General features: G+C 34.7%; 1 protein-coding gene across 1 annotated transcript in view; it reads left to right on the top strand.

Annotated features, from left to right (window-relative positions):
- Window positions 1-14020, top strand: part of TBX20 (T-box transcription factor 20) — a 54013-nt gene extending 39993 nt beyond the window's left edge. The window contains exons 7-8 of the mRNA XM_045564417.1: window positions 7228-7340; window positions 9010-14020. Of these exons, the coding sequence (XP_045420373.1) occupies window positions 7228-7340; window positions 9010-9350 (454 nt within the window). The 3' untranslated portion in view covers window positions 9351-14020. The remainder of the gene's footprint in view (window positions 1-7227; window positions 7341-9009) is intronic.
- The last annotated feature ends 6408 nt before the right edge of the window (window positions 14021-20428 follow it).

Here is a 20428-nt window from a genome sequence, read left to right as displayed (position 1 = left end):
GCTACAAATATTGATATATTGTCTTCCAGTAATTTATAATGTATTTGCATAAATCTTTAGAAAAATATTGTGACAAGGAGTTATTTACAAAGACTCAGTAAAACATGATGTAAACATGAACAAATTGATGAGCAAGAACAACTTTAAATATTTTGTTTCCTATAAATTAGATTTGATTTTAATGGATTTGACATTTTCTCCTTGAATACAGTTTTGCCAGGTCTATATTTAGGAGAGAAAATGAGAATGTAAGTTGAAATAACATTCAATTTTTATTTAATTTTCTCTCTGACGTATATAAGGTAGGGAGATTTAAAGGAAGCATGGCAAGTTAGTAGCAACCAGAAGTCTCAATTTTATCTAAAATTATTATGATTATGTAACCAGTTTTTGGAACACATGATCTTAATACTCAATAATAACAATAAAGATAATTTAATTTTGTTACTTATAAGCATTTATTAAGTACTTATATACCAGGTACCAATTAAGATCTGTAGTGTATTAGTAATTCACTTAATAATAACCTTAAGAACTCAATCATATTAATATCCTTATTTTAGAGATGAGAAAAGGGAGACATGGAAAAGTAAAGTAATTTGCACGCGAGCACACAGCTGGCAGGTGACAGAGCTCCAGCAAACTTGCTTCTAACTAACTATACTAGGGCAGTGGTTCTCCAAGTGTGACCTCCAGGCCAGCAGCATCAGCATCAGCTGGAAACGTATTGAACATCACATTCTCAGGCCACACCCCAGACCTACTGATTTAGAAACTCTAGGATGGGGCTTGACAACCTGTGTTTTCATGAGCCTTCCAGGTGATTCTGATGCATCCTAAAGTCTGAGAACCCCTGCCTAGATAAAGCAAGCATTGTTTTTTCCCTGGTCAGGGAAAGAGGTCAGTCTAGGAGGGAAGATGGTCATGCAAACACATACTTGGCATCAATCTAGTAAGTGCAGAAAAGGAGGAGTATAATAGGAACAGTGGTGGTGCAAAGGAATGTGAGGAGAAGGGAAGGTTTCGCTTTTTGAGCTTTGAGAAATTTTCACTTGAGTTTCAAAGATAGAAGAAGGGCAACTAGTTCCAGTGGTGGCAGGGTATGCTGGTTCTGTTTGTCTAGAATCTGATAAATACTCCAAATGACTTCAAATGGTGCTGAACATTTGGGCAGGAGAAACATAATCACTGTAGTTATCCTCTATTTTGCCCATTTTTTGGCTGTGATTGTACATCTGACATGTGTATTATTCCTGAAATTGGTGGTTACAAAGTAGTCAGAAGAGATCTTGTAAAGATCACCTAGGGTGATGATACACTCTTTTTGCCTAGAAAATGAGCATTAGATGTTAGAAAGGCCGACCTTCCATATGGTACCCATTTCATTTGCCTATGAAATCTAAAGGTAAGTCTATTAAAACTTAAGTCTTTCACATTGGGATATGACAGACTGAGCATTACAAGATACTTTCATAGTTTGTAATACCTAAATTGCTTAACCCACTTGGTGAGTCATCCCTCAATTTTCAGGGTACAGCCCTTTAGAAATCCTCACAATAGGCTTCCAGGTTAAACAAGTTCTTTGCACTTTTTGTTCTGCTGGAAACAGGGATTAGACATAAAGTAAACCACATGAGCTGACTACTCTTGGTAACATCTTTGAAGAGATGGCCCTGATATGCACCACTGTTTTCAATCACTTAAAAGGCAATAATTTGATTATGCCATCCTTTATTTAAGAACTGCCATTGCTTTCAGTTCACTTCCAGGCCTGACACAAGTAAATCACTTCGATAAAAATCCCTTTTTCCCGGCTCCTAGAGCCTAGCCATAAGTAATGATACCAGTGATCTAGCAAGGACAAAATGAATATAATGTACTTCTTATAGAAAAGCAAAATGTTTCATGAGGCAGTGATTCATGGTGTAATTTAGGAAATGATTTTTCTTGTGTGTGTATGTGAAAGAAGTTTAAATGATCTTACATAAGGGCACTTTTAGAGAGGTAAATACTACATTCTTCTTTTGAATTTAAATGTTTAAATTTAGCAGTTATGTACATATCATGGATAGAGGAATATACCTTAGAAATTTACCATCCATAATTTGGGCCCATTGATGGCCATTCCTTCATACAGAAAGAAAAATATTTCCTGGGATCTTGAAGCAAATTCTTTCTCATGTGAAAATAACCACCTAATTCTTTTCTAAGTCTGTTTTAAATACTGACAGTATCACACATGACTCAAAAGACATCAACTTGAATGTATGTTTTAGTTGTCATTTAATTAGGGGTTGCTCAGATCATTTGACTATCTTCTTACTGTCCCCCAAAGACAGTCACTCTCCAATATTGTAAGTAAGCGACATCAGTTGTTAAGGCTGTTGGGGTTCAACATTACCAGAATGTATGTACATGTAAAGATTAAAATGTATGACAAGTTGGCAAAATTTTTTAAAAGTTTTATTTTTACCTGACACATAATAATGTGAACTTGAAGACATAATGATAGAAACTATCCAAAATGAAACACAAAGAGCCATTTTTAAAAATGAAAAAGAGCATCATTGAGTTGTGGAAAAACTTCAAGTAGCCTAATACACATGTGATTGGAGACCCTGAAAGGTGGCTGGGAGGTGGGAGAAGAAATATATTTGAAGAAATAATGCCTAAAATTTTTGCAAACTTAATGAAAACTGTATACACAATCCAAAGAGGCCCAACAAAGCCGGGCTCAAGAACCATGAAAAAATAATACCAAGTTACATCATAATCAAATTGCTCAAAACCAGTGATAAAAAGAAAATATTAAAAGCAGCCAAGGAGTGATAGACATATTACATAAGAGGAATAAAGATAAGGATGAGAGCAGATTTCTGTCAGAAACAAAGTAAATGAGAAGACAGTGGAGCAACATCTTTAAAGTACAGATGCTCCTTGATTTATAATGGGGTTTTATTTGGATAAACTCATTGTACTTTGAAAATATAAGTCAAAATTGCCTAAGTCTGGACATAACTCCATCACAAGTCAAGGGGCATACTGCTCCTTGTATACTGCTTTCGCATCATCATAAAGTTGAAAAATCATAAGTTGAACCATTGTAAGTCAAGAACTATCTATGCTGAAAGAAAAACAAAGTCTTTCAACATAGAACTCTTTAATCAGCAAAAATATCTGTAAAAACAAAATAAAGACTTTTTTCAGACATATAAAAGTTGAAGAATTCACCACCAGGAAATTGCACTACAGATATGTTAAAGGAAGTCCTTCATACAAAAGGAAAATTATACCAGATATCAGTCTGGATCTACACAAAGGAATGAAGAGCAGCAGGAATGATAACTACATGGATAAGTAGATCAAATTTTTTCATAGTCATTAAATATTTTTAAAAGATAATTAACTGTTTAAACAGATAACAATATAGAGTAGGGGTTACATAAAAATACAGTGTTTGACAGGAATGGCACAGAGGTTAGAAGGGAGAAATGAAAAAATATATTATCGTGAGGGTTTTATACTAGAAAGGTATAATATCACTTTAAGGTAAATTGTGACAAGTTAAAGATATTTACTGTAAATGCTAAGTCATCCATTAAAATAACAATCTTATAGCTAATCAACCAACAAAAGAGATGAAATAGACTCATAAGAAAAAAATTAACCCTAAAGAAGGCAAAAAAGAGGAAAGAGATAACAAAGAACAGATAGGACAAATAGGAAACAAACAACCAAACTTCAACCTAATCATATAATCACATTAAGTATAAATACACTAAATATGTCAACTAAAAGGCAGAGAATGTCAGTTTGGATTAAAAAGTAATACCTGAATATATGCCGCCTATAAGAAATGTACTTATATACATAAAAGTACAAGTTGAAAATAAAGCAGTGGGAAAAAGTATAGTATGTTAATACTAATTTTAAAAAATGAGAGTGGCTATATTAATATCAAAACAGTTTTCAGAGTAAAGGATGTTACTCTGAAAAAATAGTAAATAATAAAATAGGTAATTTCATGCTAATAAAGAGTTCTATTCATCAGGAGAACATACAATCCTACATGTTTATGCACCTAATAACAGTTTCATGTCTGATAGAACTACAAGGAAAAATAGACAAATACATATCATAGTTGAGAATTTTAATATCCTTCAATAACTAAAGAGAAAATGAGTAAAGATGTAGAAGATCTGAACAACACTGTCAACCAACTTGTCCCAAATGATGCTTAGAACACATTCTATCCCACATTAGCTGAATATACCTTCTTTGTAAGTGCACACAGAACATTTATCTCGATAGACAATACTCCATACCACAATTATTGATAAATTTAAAGACATTCAAATCATACAAACTATGTTCTCTGATCATAATGGAATTATATTAGAAAACAATAACAGGAAGATATCTGGAAAATCTCCAGATATTTGAAAACTAGATAACATGCCTAAACAACCCATAGAGCAACAGGGAAATTAGAAATAATTTTTAAATAAATTAAAATGAAAAGACAACAAATAAAAACTTATTGGGTGTTGCTAAAACATTACATGGGGGTATTTACAGTGCTATACCTGATTTTGAAATGAAGAAAGGTCTCAAAACAATTACGTCATCTTCCATCTCAAGAAACTAGGAAAAGAAGAGCAAGTGAGACAAGTGAGACCCAAAGTAGATAAAAGAAAGGAATTAATACATATCAGAGTAGAAATAAGTGGAATAGAAAACAGGAAAGCACTAGAAAAAAATCAATTGAACCAGAAACAGAGATTTATAAAATTGACAATTCTGTAGCTAAGCTTACCAAGAAAAAAGGGAAGAGAAAACAAATTACTATGATCAAGAATGAAAAGAATAACATCACCATAGATTCTACAGATATTAAAAAGGATAATAAAGAAATATTATGAACACTTATGCTTATAATTTCAATAATTGAAATGAACAAGTTTCTTGAAGACACAAACTACTAAAATTCATTCAAGTAGAAATAGATAATGTGATAGTCTTGAATTTGTTGTTAAAAACCTTTCCATAAAGGCAATGTCTATCAACAAGTGAATATATAAACTATAATACATCCATACAATGGAATGCTACTCAGAACAAGAAAGAAGTCTTGATACATGCTCCAACGTGATGAATCTCAAAACATGCTGAATGAAAGAATCCAGATAAAAAAGATATATAAGGTAAGATGCCATTTTTATAAAAGTTTAGAAAATGCAAACTAATCAATAAGGACAGAAATTATATTAGTGGTTTCCTTGAAAAGGTTTGCTGGGATGGGGACCAGGGAGCATGTGAGCTTGAGGAAACTTTTGGAGGTGTTATATATTGTCCTTTCCTTCCCTGTGGTGATGGTATCACTGGTGTAAACAGATGCCAAAACTGATCAAATTGTACAGTTTAAATATGTGCCATTTTTTTGTATGCTAATTGTACCTCAATATAGTTTTTATAAAGCTCCCCAGATGGGTTAAATGTATAGACAAGTTTGAGAATCATTGCTCCAGTCCCTTAGGTCACTGGCTTCACTCTGCAGAGGCAACTTCTTGGCAGTTTCTTGTTCTGGAAACTGTAATATTTTGAAAATATTATGCAAGTACAAGCATATACAAACATAGATATTCACAAATGGTAGCATACTTTACACACTATTCTGTACTTTATTTTTTTCATTTACTGCATCTTGGAGATTATTCCATACCAATAAATATGGCATGACTCCATTCTTTTTAATAGCTATGGGTTAATACAGTGGATCAGGGTTTTGCCTGATACCAATCATTTTGACTGTATGAAGTGATACCTCATGCTTATTTTAAAACCTTTTGGGAATAAAGATGTAATTGGAATAGTGACTAGAATTAATTTTCCTTTTAGCCCTATCCTTAAGTTCTCATTCTCATGCTATATAATATGATAAAACGCTTTCATCTATGTAGGTATATAGGCTTTGTAGAACTCCAAATTTACTATGAATGAGATAGTATTTTTTCACAGGTAAAGTCTGTATGTCAATGTGAAATGTTGACAAGTGTTACATTTTGAAAAGTTATTCTGACAGTTTATTTGCTTTCCTTATACCCTCAGTATGAAATTCAATGTTCTGCTTGTCCTTCGTCATTCAATATAAGTTTTTTAAATCCTCCTTTTGTCCTTTGGTGGTTAATTTGGTGTGGTCTTTAGATCAGCTATTCCAGAAATGTATGCTGTAAAAACTAATCTGTTATCATTATGGACTTTTGGCAAAGAAATTATTTGGCTAAAATTTTGCTGGCTTTTAAGAAAACTAGCAGCAGGTCAGACTTTCTGATACCAAAATAATTTTTATTTTTAAAGTTAACCTCACTCTTTTGTTTATAGACTGTGTTGCAAGAGGAAGACCATCTACAAAGCCAACACGCCAGTTTATCTAGGGACTTAAATTTCTTAATGGCCATTTGCATTTCCTTCATAGGTTTTCTGTAGTTTTGTCTGAAAGCAACAAGGATCTTAGAGTATTCATTACCCAAACAGCCCATATTGTCATATACTCTATAAATTTGTTTGGCTTATTGGTGAACATTAAGTCTTTTTTTTTTTTGAAGAAGTAAATTTTTATTATTTCGTTACCTTAATTAACGTAAATTTTTTTATTCTTATTTCAGCATATTGTAGGGGTACAAAAGTTTAGGTTATGTATATTGCCCTTGCTCCCCCACCCCCCTGAGTCAGAACTTCAAATGTGTCCATCCCCTAGTTTGAACTTTTTGCCAACATTTCATCAGATGTTGAATCAGTACAGTTCATATCAGTTGGGTATTTGTTTTGTGTCTGTTAGCTGATGAGGTCAGTAAGAAGATTCATTGCAGCTTCTTGTGGCAAAATTCATTTACTCATTATTTTTCACATCATTAAATTCCATATTCCTGTGGTCAGCTTTCATTGCTCCTTGTTCACTTCTTTGTCCTTCATTTTGTAGAATTTCAGGGGATTTTCCTTTTCCTATCCAGTAATGTCTGCTTATGTTTACACACCTGAGATCTGTCTCTGAGAAGTCACTTGATAGTAGAATAAATGTATTTGTTTTGATTGTCATCTTTCCCCGAAGTGGTTGCCTTTTGGCTAAGAAAATGGTTTTACTGACTAGCGAATTACCTTTAAGATCCCTCTCCATTTCTGAGTCCTTCACTTTTTAGTTAACTTGTCATTTGTCACTCTGTAACGCAGGGAAAGTGTGGAGAGCCTGATCCAAAAGCATTCCTATGCTCGCTCACCTATCCGAACCTATGGAGGAGAAGAGGATGTCTTGGGGGATGAGAGTCAGACAACCCCGAATCGAGGTAAGACGGCTTCTGGGGCTGTGGATTTGCTGAGGTAGAGCACATGAAGGAGAAGGTGGCGGGCAGTTGATGAGACGTCTAGTCCTCAGTGCACATACTGCCCAGAAAGGATTGCAAGAGCCTCTTCAGGAAGGGACAGCCCCTGACACTGAGCCTCACACATTTCATTATTTCGCCTTTCAGTCATAAGCAGTTGTGCTGCCTGAAGGTTCCTGTGATTTGGTTTTTTTAGTGAAAGGACGTTGAGCCTTTGAGTCAGGGGTCAGGAGTTTCTTGTGTGCAATTTATTATGAAAGAGCTATTGAACTTTGGGGGCAGTCTCTTAGTCTTTCTGAACCTGTTTTATAATCTGAAAATCAGGGGATGTATCTATTCTGTCTATGTTGGGGATAGTTTATTAGGATCACAGACCAAAATGGAAAACACTTTTAAAAGAGGATTGTCCAAGTAAAGGGCATTATGTAGAGGAAGTGGCCCCAATGGTGACAGCAGGAACTGAACAAAATTTCTCTGTTGGAAAGGTTCAGGGAGCAGCCACCTGCATCTGGGAAGGAAGTCCAGAGAAAAGAGGCCTGAGGTGCCCCATCCTGGGAACAGGAATGTTCTTATGGGGAGAGCCCTCCTGTATTCCATAATATGAAATAACGTAATCAGTGAAAACGTAGGATATTTCTTATAACCCCTCGTATAAATTTGACTCCCCTAAAACTTAACTAATAATAGCCTACTGTTATTAGAGACTTACCTATAACATAAACAGCCAATTAACACATATTTTGTATGTTATTTATATTATATGTTGTATTCTTATAATAAAGTAAGCTAGAGAAAAAATATTAAGAAATTCTTAATGTTAAAAAATGTAAAGAAAATGTTATTAAGAAAGTTATTAAGAAAATCATAAGGAAGAAGAAATATATTTACTATTCATTAAGTGGAAGTGGATCATCATAAAGGTCTTCATCCTCATCATCTTCATCATTGAGAAGGCTGAGAAGAGGAGGAAGGGGAGGATTTGTTCTTGCCATCTCAGGGATGGCAGAGACAGAAGAGGTGGAGGCAGTGGAAGGGGAGGCAGGAGAGGCAGGCACACTTGGTGTAACTTTTATTGAAAAGTACCTGCGTATAGTGGACCCAAGCAGTTCAAACCTGTGTTGTTCAAGGATCACTGTTAATATATACAGTCAGAAAATTCGATGTCAACTCTTGTCTAAACCTCTGAATGCTGTAATGTAGCAAAACTTACTCTTGTGGGTTCTCACAACAGTTTTGGAAGCCAGGCAGTTTCGTAGAGACTCATATATCCAGCGTTCTTTATGGAAATGCTGCAGAGATTAGGACAAATGTGAGATATTTGGAGCTCCTTTTAAGGGGATCAGGTCATTACCTGCAGGCAGGGTATTAATGTTTTGGCCACTCTGTGGGAGTATGTGGGCCATCAAATGAGTTGATTTTTTCCCATAAGTAAATTCTATCTTCCATGCAGAGCATAAATAATATCTTCTGAGAAAGGTAGATTTGCCCCATGGCAAATCTTATGTATGTTTGTCTTTTCAAACTGCAGATCTGTTAAATATTTTTGAAAATAAATTGATCTTTACCGATAATTTAATTCTTGATCTGTACATGGAAATAGCGTTTCCAGTCTAATGAGTGTTTTTCCTTACAGGATCAGCCTTTACAACATCTGACAATTTGTCTCTCAGCTCCTGGGTATCATCTTCTTCCAGTTTTCCTGGGTTTCAGCACCCACAGTCCCTGACTGCTCTTGGCACCAGCACAGCGTCCATAGCAACACCCATTCCTCACCCCATCCAGGGTTCTCTGCCACCATATAGCCGGCTGGGGATGCCCCTGACCCCATCAGCCATCGCCAGCTCCATGCAAGGGAACGGCCCCACATTCCCTTCATTCCACATGCCGCGATACCATCACTACTTTCAGCAGGGGCCCTACGCTGCCATCCAGGGACTGCGCCATTCCTCTGCTGTGATGACGCCATTTGTATGACTCTTCAAAAAAAATGGGAGAATCCAGATCCAGAATGCGCAAATGGGTATGGAAATATAGGACAGGGTTGAGAGGGTGGGATGTGTGGGGTATTGGAGCAGGGGCTTTCCAGGAGACATGGAACCTGTTAAAGAGGAGAGCTGGACTCACAATAAAATCTACTGCTAAGGGAATGCACCATGGACCAGGATTCATCTGTAGCTAGGGGACAGCTCTTGGGTTCAGGAGAGAATCAGTGTAAAGTTCTTAAGCCAGCCTGAAAATTTAATAATACGAGGCAGATAAATCCTAAGGTGCATTATTCCTGGTGGTTAAAAATGCTGTATCGATGCAGTAATGTATAAAATCAATGTGTATAGGGTTTCTTTCTGCTTTCCACAGGTTAAAAGAATCTTCAAAGAGGCAATATTATATAGCATACCAATCATAATGACTAACTTAAGTCAATTTCTCCCTGTAGAAAATGGAAGCCAATAGAGAAATATTTGTAGTGCTGTAGCTTAAGCATGTTTAGTTTTCCTTTGTGTTAGTTTGCTGGGGAAGGTGCTCAGATAATGCTAATGCATCCTGTTTTGTGGATGAATACATGGTAATGACTTCACAAAGTTCTTTCTATAATACTGAAGGGCCAATACTCAACAAGCTCTGTTTTTACAGTCTTGTCTCCTTTCTTCCTAATTCTCTTTCTTGTAGCTACTTGCCATTTATGTAGGAAAAATCTTCCATATAAAATTTTGAAGCAAGAGCCTCTCTATGTTACATTGTAAAACTGAGGTTTAATTTTTCTGGGCTGCATTCTATATACTACTGATTTATTCACTGAGGAACACTCCAAAGCCTCTGCATGATGATATGTGAGGCTTTCTTTCACTTGCAGCTGCAATAGAAAGATGGTTGTCCTATTGTGAAGGGAATGCCTCTGCCATGGGTGCCAAAGGCTCCTTCATTTTCACTTCAGCTTTGGGAGACCTTATGAATGTTAAAATGCACTGGGCCAAATTCTCATTTTTGGTGAATCTGCTTTGTTGTGCTGCCACTGATTGACAGGGATTTGAGAATGACCATTCTAAATGCCTGTATAGCCACATTTAACCTGTGCTCATGAGGAGTAATGTGCCCATACATCTGATTTGTCCTTTTTTCTTACTGTGTTATATTCATTGACCCTGTTTCTATTTTTCTATATTATGAAATTGCACGTTAACTCAGTGACTCCCTGACAGAAACATTGGCAGTTCTTATAAGTAAATCTAAAGCATTCATCCACGTTATTTTCAACTCTTGCTATCTTCTTAAGCCTTCCTTTAATGTTTATAATAGTAATTAATTATATTTTAGTTCTATATAACCTGTATATTATTTTAAAGCAACATATATATAAGCATTTATAGTAAGGGTAACACATTTGGCATTTTGCAACAATTCATTTCCCTAATAACAGAAATTTAATGAAGTTAATAGTCTTTCAACTTCAGATATAATGCATTTCAGCTACAGGATGTAATCTGTCCTCTTAGCAAATTTCCCCAAAACTCTAATTTAATTTAATTTTTGTATGTAATATTCATTCTACTCTGTTCTCACTGCAAAAGTACTGAATCTGTTAAAAGAGATGGGAAATATTGCTACTGACAGTAGGAGTATATTTGGGGGTAAATGCAATATACTTATCACATCAGATGCCTGTGGGATTTTATTCATTTGTTTTAATGTTAGCCTTTTCCATATCAAATGCCTTTCTTGGGCACTTCCAGCCAGTGAAACAAGGCATCAGGCCCAGCCTGTCTTTGTGATGCTGTTGTTGGGTTTTGCACTTGCCTTTCTCCACTGTACCCCAAAGTTTACTTACAGAGAAGCATGGGCTGTGTTAACAAAGCATCTCAGAATCCTGTGGCAAACACTGTAGGTTCAATTCTAACTTCTTGCATGTTATGCTATGGTATCCACAGGTGATTTGTTTTCAGACAAAGTACAGATGTGAATTTCTTTATAAAACAGTTATGAGTAATGTTTAAAATAAATATCCATAGAGCTAGGAAAGGGGTTTAATATTTACTATTGGCCTGTTGCCAGTGCTCCTTTTAATACTTTTAATTCCTGCTGCTTAAAGCAGGAATAACAAAAAATGCTGTTTTACATGATGCTACTCAATACTCTGTTAAATTACTAGTCTACTAAAGTGAATCTGTGTCTGCATCTTCTTTTTCAAAGAGAATGAAAGGATTATTTTAATATGTACTATTTTGACATTTATCCCAATCTGTGTCTCAAAGTAGGTTTGTGTGTTTTTGTTGTTAAATATTGTTTTATACCAATATTTCCTAACCTTATAACTTTATTTTATAATTAAGCAATATAAGACTAAAAATAAGTAGCATGCTTAGAGGAAAGCAAAGACTAAGGTATCAAAGCATGCTCTTGAAAAATCAGTCCTGAAATTCTAAATTAAATATATTTTTTACCTATTGATATTATTTGAACCAGAGAGAAGAAGCACAAGTGAAGTGGAGCTTAACCTAATCAGAGTCACTCTAGCCATCGAAACTAGGGGGTAGAAATTTATCCCACCTGGGCCTTTCTGAGCTAGTCCAGTTGTTGATTTTTATTAACCCCTTGGGAGTTTAGTACTTAAAATTCCAAAGTCTATTCTACCAAAAGTAATTGTAAGAACTGGATATTTAATAGGAAATCAAATTAAATAACCAAGACCATGAATTATAATATGTTTGGTATAAATTCAGGGTTTTCCCCCCAAGTATATTACAGTATCAAAAAGCATGGCTAATGGGCAGTGCTGCTACAAAGAGAACCTGACAGACCTGCTTTACCTGACTCTAAGGAATTAATTCGGAACTTGGTAGGTTCTGCACTTGTGAGTTGTTTTTAAAGTATTTATCAATAGTTCTGAGTAAATTCAGTGGTTTTTACTAATTTAGGAAATCGTCCCCCTTCTCCGTTCACCCTTAGCAGTATGTAGGTACACACATCCACTTTGTGTCTCACATATCACAAATGGTTAGGTAACAAGGTCTAGATTAATAAACTTATATTGCATTGCTGATACTTTTGAGTTTATAACAATGCTATATTCTCTAGCGGGCCTCCTACCATTCCTAATAGGTGGGCATAGAGTGGGAGATATTAAGAAGCTTCCTGATTATGACTGACCATCTAGCAAAAGCCCTGTGTAGGGCTAATACTATAGGATTTACATTGACTTCCGGGGCATTCCAAGATCTCCCCTCCTCTACCCTTATCCATATCTCTGCCATTTTTCTTCTCCAGATAAAGTAACTTTCTCCCTTCCCAAATCCTCCCTGCCCTTTCCTTCCAAAAAAAAAAACAAAAGGAAAGAAAATCCTCTAAAAGCCCAAGAAATAAGTATTCTTAGAAGTAAAGCATCCTCATTCCATACTGCCTCTGAATCTTTTAAAGAGACAGTAGGATATTTATCCCATTTCTTATATCCCATTTTACATTAGCTTTTTAGGCTGTCCTGCTTATATATAAGGGGAATCACCTCCAATAAAGAGGATGGAATGACTTTACACCCCATTAAATATTCAGTTAAGCTTATCCATGACTCAATAACTAAAAAGTTCAAAAAATTCAGTTATGTAATATTCAGGATAGCATATTGCAAGAAAAACAATATTTTTACTCAATTTTCCAATGAGTACGAAAACTGTTGTCATTATTAAACATGTAGGGAATTGATAGTTATTATAGACAAAACAGTACTATACCCTAAATCTAGAGAAAGCAGGGGACAGAAGATAAGATTTTCAGCTTGCTCCTTTAAAGAGCCGTGCCTGGGTGGAGGATGGGTTTTTTATAAGTTTTTATATTATTTTAGAATGTAAGGATTATTTTTTTTTGTAAACAAGCAAAGGGAAGGTTACAAACTATTAAAACTTTTTAGAAGACCCTAAAATCCTTTATTTGCTACTTATTACTCTATGCCAGTTATAATATTTCAATACCTGTCTTTCTTTAGCACGTTTAAATATGGAAAGATTCATTTATAAATATTGGGTAGGCAAATAATCCATAATATTTTCCAGCCTTTCTTTCTCTGTCCCTTCCTCAAATAATTTCAATCCTCTCTCCTTTTTAAACAAAGTATCCTGATAACCAAGTAAAAACATTTTTTTGAAATAATAATTATGGACAAAAAATACAACTTGTATTTTACTTCTGGTACATTAAAATATTGTGTTTAGTTGGTTCCCCCCCTTATTTTCAGAAACTTAAAAGAAGTTCTTTTATTTCCTAAAGGATAAAATTTGATATAGCTTCTCTAGTAGACTCTGTCACAGTTCCATTGTTTGCTGTGTTCATTTGCTTAATGAATTGCGTGAGAACAGTCACTGTTATGAAGTGCGTGTGTTGGGGGTTGGGGGAAGGGTATGGGAAATATTTTATGAAAAAAAGTTACAAGCCTAATACTATGAAGTAACATCTAATGAAGTTCTTTTTAAGTGCAATATATTTATTTCTGCTAGAAATGTATTATCAACCTTATGTAATATTTGAAGCATTACCTATTATTTGTAAACAGCTTAAAATTATATATTACCCCAATTGTACATAAGTACAAATGTGTGGATATTAGATTCTTTCATTAAAAATGGTGTGTTTTTGATATAGATGCACACATTTACACCTTTCATTCTCTTACATGCTGTGCTTTGTGAGTTTTGGTACCTGTTTCCTCACATGAAAAAAAGAGGATTAGATAAGATTGGGAGTCACAGCTGGCCACTCAGGCTGGACAGAGCTCTGGATTACTACACAGTGTTTTGGTTTTGTCTTTAAACACATTGGAAAGCCTTTGAAGAAGACATTGCTCTCAAGTTCCTACTACTTCCCATTTTCCTGCACCCAGGCTCCTTCACTCATTTATGCTACCTGATGAACCCTTAGAATCACATGATTTTGTGCCTCTCTGTACTGAATGATACTGAAGACTCTACAAAGCTTAAAAACCCCTACCTCTCATTCCGGCCACCAGCACTCGGATGTGCTGTAATAATACTACACAAAGCAGGATGACAAAAATTAAGATTAACCAAATTCTAAGTCTTAATCCTCCTTCAGCATGACAGTCCTTCAAAACATTTGATGTATTCACACCTTCCACTTTCAAAAGTCTGCTCTATTACCCTTAATTTTTTTGTGCATGCCAAACACCAGCCTTTTAAAAGTCTTTTGTTTGAAAGAATTTCAAGTTTACAGAAAAGTTGCAAGAATAGTGTAAAGAAACCCTGTGCACACTTTACCCAGATTCACCAGTTGTTATCTTTTTGCCCCATTTGCTTTATCGTGTGCATTCACACTGTGTAGTATGTGCATAAACACACACACATGCATGGATATGTAATATACACAATGGTTTTCTGAACCATTTGAGAGTAAGTTGCACATATCATACCCTGTTTATCCCTAGATGATTCAACACGTATTTCCTAAAAATAAGAAGATTCCATTAATCACAGTAGAGTTAGCAACCATAGGAAATTTAACAGTGATGCAATACTGTGATCTACCATCTGTATTCCAGTTTTGTCCAATGACCCAGTAATGTCTTTTATAGCATATTTTTTCCTTCATTAGAGATACACTTCAGGTTCACATATTGCATTTAGTTATCATGTTTCTTTAGTCTCCTTCAATATGGTATAGCTCTTCAGCCTGTCTTTGTCTTTCATGACACAATGATTCCTATTGTATTAGAAATCCCAAGTTCATGCTGGTAACTCCAATTCCAATGCACTCCCATAGGGTCCTTTTTTTCTTACTTTGCCCCATTCCATATCTGTATCTGCCTTCTTCCATAGTGAGAACCCTGGCTCCCAACAACATCAACATATTTATTTACTTAATTCTACCATACACTTAAACTAATTTCATATTGTCTCACTTATACAACTACAATAAACCTTATAAAAAGAGGTCAGGGTTTGTTTGCATTGTATCCCAGCTACTCAACTATATAGTCAAGTGACATGTCTAGCAGTTACTTAGATTAGTTGTGTTTTTGTCCTCCTGGATGGTTATGTCATTCATTTGCAATACAGTTCGGTTCATTTGTTCAGTTTTCTTGCAGTTATAATGGATTTTTCTTCCTATTTTTATTGATTTTTTTTAAAAAAAACAGAAAATTAGTATGATTCCAACAACAAAAAAAAAACCTCATAGAACTAATACATGATTATAGTAAGGTTATAGGATATAAGATTAATATTTAAAAAGTCAATTGCTTTCCTATATACCAGCAATGAACTATTGGAATTTGAGATAAAAATACACCACTTATAGCAGCACTAAAAAAAATAAAGAGAAAATAAAAAGAAATACTTAGGTATAAATAAACAAAATATGCACAAGAGCTATATGAGGAAAATAACAAAACTCTAATGAAAGAAATAAAGATCTGAATAAATGGAGAACTATTGTATGTTCATGGATAGGTAGACTCAATATTGTTGAGATGTCAGTTCTTCTCAACTTAATCTATAGATTCAACATGAACTCAGTCAAAATCCCAGCAAGTTATTTGTTGCTACAAACTGATTCTAAAGTTTATATGGGAAGGCAAAAGACCCAGAATAGCCAACACTGTTTTGAAGAAGACCAAGTTAGAGGACTGACAGGACCTGACTTCAAAATCTACTACCAAACTACATTAATAAAAACAGTGCCGTATTGGCAAGAGAATAGACAAATAGATCAACGGAACAGACAGCCTAGAAATAGACCCCCATGAATATAGTCAACTGATCTTTGATGAAGGATCAAAGGCCATTTAGTGGAGAAAGAGTAATCTTTTCAACAAATGGTACTGGAACAATGGAATATCCGCATGCAAAATAACAAGTCTAAACACAGATCTTACACCCTTTGCAAAAATTAACTCAAAATGGATCATGGTCCTAAATATAAAATGCAAAACTATAAAACTTCTAGAGGATAACATAGGGGAAAATCTAGGTCGCTTTTTTTTTTTCTTTAGATACAATACCAAAAGCATGATCCATTAACAAAAAAAGTTAACATGATAGATTACATTGAAATCAAAAACTTCTGTGAAAAATATTGTTAAGAGGAAAAGAGACTAGTCACAGACTGGGAGAACATATTTTCAAAAACACATTTCTGATAAAGGATTTGTATTTAACATATAAAAAGACTTCTTAAAACTCAGCCATAAAAAAATCCAATTAAAATATGGTCAAAAGATCTATCTGAATAGAAATCTCACCAAGAAGATATACAGATGGCAAATAAGCATATGAAAAGATGCTCAATGTCACATGTGATTAGGGAATTGCAAATTAAAACAACATGAGATACCACTACATATCTATTAAAATGGCTAAAATCCAAGACAGTGCAACACCAATGATGGTGGTGATGAAGAACAACAGGAACTTTCATTCATTGCTGGTGGGAATGCAAAATGGTACAGCCATTTAAAAAGACAGTTTGCCAGTTTCTTGCAAAGGTAACATAGTCTTATTACATGATTTAGCAGTCTTGTTCCTATTTACCCAAATGAATTGAAATTTTATGGCCCCATAAAAACCTGCACATGAATGTTTACAGAAGCTTTATTCATTATTGTTAAAACTTAGACTCAAGACATCCTTCAATAGGTAAATGGATGAACATGTATATCCATAATCCATACAATGGAATATTTTTCAGCAATAAAATGAAATGAACTATCAAGCTATGAAAAGATTTGGAGGAATCTCAAATACAGATTGATAAGTAAAGGCATTCTGAAAGGGCTACATACTATATGATTCTAACTATATGACATCTGGAAAAAGTAAAATTATAGAGATGGTAAAAAGATCAGTGGCTTTCAGGGTTTGGGAGGAAGGAAGGAGGAATAAATGCATGGAGCACAGGGGATATTTGGGGCAATGAAACAATTCTGTAATGGTATTGTAGTGGTGGATATATGAAAGTATGCATTTGTCAAAATCCACAGAACCATACATCTCAAAGTGTGAACCATAATGTAAACCATGGAATTTAATTAATAATGCACCAATATTGGTTCATCAGTTGTAACAAATGTATTATACTACACTAATGCAAAATGTTAATATTAGGGTGGCAGGGAGGGGATATAGGGAATTCTGTATTTTCTGCTCAGTTTTTCTGTAACATAAAAAATAAAGTCTGTTAAGTAAAACAACAACGAGATACTACTTCACATCCATGAGAATGGCTATAATCAAAATCAGGAACAATAAAAAGTGTTGGCAAGGATGTGGAGAACTTGTACATTGGTGGTGAGAATATAAAATGGTACAGCCACTCTGAAAAACGGTCTGGCAATTAATCACAGATAAACACAGAGTTACTAAATGACCCAGCAATTTCACTCCTAGGTGTACACCTAGGAAAAATGAAAATAAATGTCCACGCAAAAACTTGTATGTGAATGTTTATAGCAGCTTATTCATAACAGACAAAAAGTGGAAATAACCCAAATGTCCATCAACTGGTGAATGGATAAATAAAATGTGGCATAGTCATATAATGGAATATTATTCAGCTACAGAAAAAAGAAGTACTGATAAATGTTACAGCATGGATGAACCTTGAAAACATCGTGCTAAGAGAAAGAAGCCAGTCACAAAGGACTACATATTGCATGATCCCACTCAATGTTCAGCCTACGAATATCAATACAGACAGAAAATAGATTAGTGCTTGCTGAGGCCCAGAAAGAGAGAGAAATGGAAATGACTGCTAATGGATATGGGTTTCTTTTAGGAAAAGCGAAAATGTGGAATAAGAAAATGGGATGTTTGCACAACTTTGTGAATATAGTAAAATCACGGAATTGTATAATTTAAGAGTGAATTCTATGCTATGTGAATTATATCTCACTAACACTATTATTTAAAACATTAAAAATAAAATAAAACCCTCAAACTATCCATCAGATCTTTTATTTCCATTCTTTAGGGCCCATCTTGTCAGCTTTGAAGACATTCAGGGATGTAAATCTTGTGTGCTTAAAGAGTGGGCTGTCTAGAATCTAATCCTGCCTCATTTTTTTTTAATCTGTAAAAAGATAATACTTCCTATTACATAGCATTGTGTGGGGTTTAGGTCCTCATTTTATATTAATTTTTATCCCTTCTTTCCACCTCACCCCCCCAGGAGGAATTAGAGCTAGTTCTTGAGATTCCCTAGAAAAGAAAAAAATGATATGAATAACCCCCTCTCTAGTCTCAGCCTTAATATGGTAATGATAATTGCTATATCTAGCAATTTTATAATACATTTACTATACTATGCATTTTATGTAGATTATCTTAATCTTTGCAACAACTCTATGAGGTCGGTACTATTATTATTTCCATTTCAGTTATGAGAAAATGGAGGCTTAGAGAAAGATTAAATGCTCGGAGACCTATACAGTACAGGTTGAGCATCCCTAACCTGAAAATCCAAAATCTGAAGTGTTTTGAGTTTTGACAGGATGCCACAAGTGGAAAATTCCATACCTGATTTCATGTAATAGGTCTCAGTTCAGTGATGTTTCAATGTACATAAACTTTGTTTCATTTATAAAATTATTAAAAATAATTTTATAAAAATATTGTATGAAATTACTTTCAGGCTATGTGTATAAGGTATGTATGAAATATAAATGAATTTTGTGTTTAGATTTGGGTCCCATCCCCAAGATATTTCATTATATATATGCAGATATTCCAAAATCTGGAAAAATCCCAAATCTGAAATACTTCTGGTCCCAAGCATTTTGGATAAAGGATACTCAACCTGTAAATGATATACTCAGGGTTTAAATCCTATCTATACTCGTAACTAAGACACTGTACTAGCCCTTTAAACTAACATGTCTATATTTTAAGAATTTTTTTTAAAAAAACCCTACCTTGTCTTTTTGAAATTCAGGTACACAGACTTAATTAGAAAATATAAATGCTGCATAACAACTATTTTTCTCCTGCTGGATTATAGATTGTCGCTGGTATGTATCTCAAAAAGAGTTTCAACAGATTGTTGCAAAGATGAGGAGAGCATTTTAAAGTTCCATATTTATCTTCTGGGGGATGGATCCATATCTACGTGGAGGCAAGACTCTGCTGCCCAAAACAAGTCTGGTGATCTTGATACAAACATTTATTACTTATTTAGGGATGTTTCCCCCTCCTCCTTATATTCTGGTTGCCATTTATGCTGCTAGCAGGTAGAGGTCCTTAGGAAATAGGTACAAAGAAGCCCATTACACTTAGAGTCTGAACAGCCAGTGGAGATAGGAAGGAACCAGAGGAACAGAGGCCAGGGATGGGGGAATGTCAGGCTGGGGCTGGGCTAAAGAAAGAGAGATGGGCTCAGCTTATCTGGGTGAACAGTGACAAGTGTGGTAACTGGAGGACAGGATGTAGGACAAACTACCGGTAGATTGCAGGGTAAGACCCTCAGGGTGGAGTCTGGACACACAGCTGGAGACAGAGGAGGAGGGAAGGGAAGCACTGGTAAGAAGAGAGCTTAGGATAGGGCACTGTGTGACTCAACAGATACATCTTTCCAGCTACCTAAGCATAATTAAAATTAACAAAATTACTAAATAAAATTGCTCTAAAAGATTTGAAATGTGGTTAAATTCTAGTTAACACAATTATGAAATCCTAAGAATTTTGCCACCATGTTTGAGAATAACTAATACTGACAGACTAGAGAGAAATACTTTGATGCCAATTCCAACTTCTTGCATTGTAAAAGGGGAAGAACTACCTTAGTGTAAAAGAAACTAAAACAGCACAAATAAAAACCTATCTTTTATGTAGAGGAGTTTCAATTAAGGTGAAATTAATATTTTAAATTAGTAAATTATAAGTGGAAAATTTATAATATTTTCAAAATGGTATTTGCTGAACTATTTCTATTTTGGTCTACATGACCAGACTAGATATAGATGCAAGTTAGTTATCCACTTTAAATGTACCTTTGTGTATTTTTGCAAAGTTAAAGCATTTAAATTGGATAACAAATTATCTGTTTCAATTAAAGCAAAGTCA

Source organism: Lemur catta, chromosome 11, assembly GCF_020740605.2.
Source record: "Lemur catta isolate mLemCat1 chromosome 11, mLemCat1.pri, whole genome shotgun sequence".
In the NCBI taxonomy this organism is placed as follows: domain Eukaryota; kingdom Metazoa; phylum Chordata; class Mammalia; order Primates; family Lemuridae; genus Lemur; species Lemur catta.
Note: the sequence above shows the minus strand (reverse complement) of the source record. Positions and strands in the feature narration are given on the sequence as shown.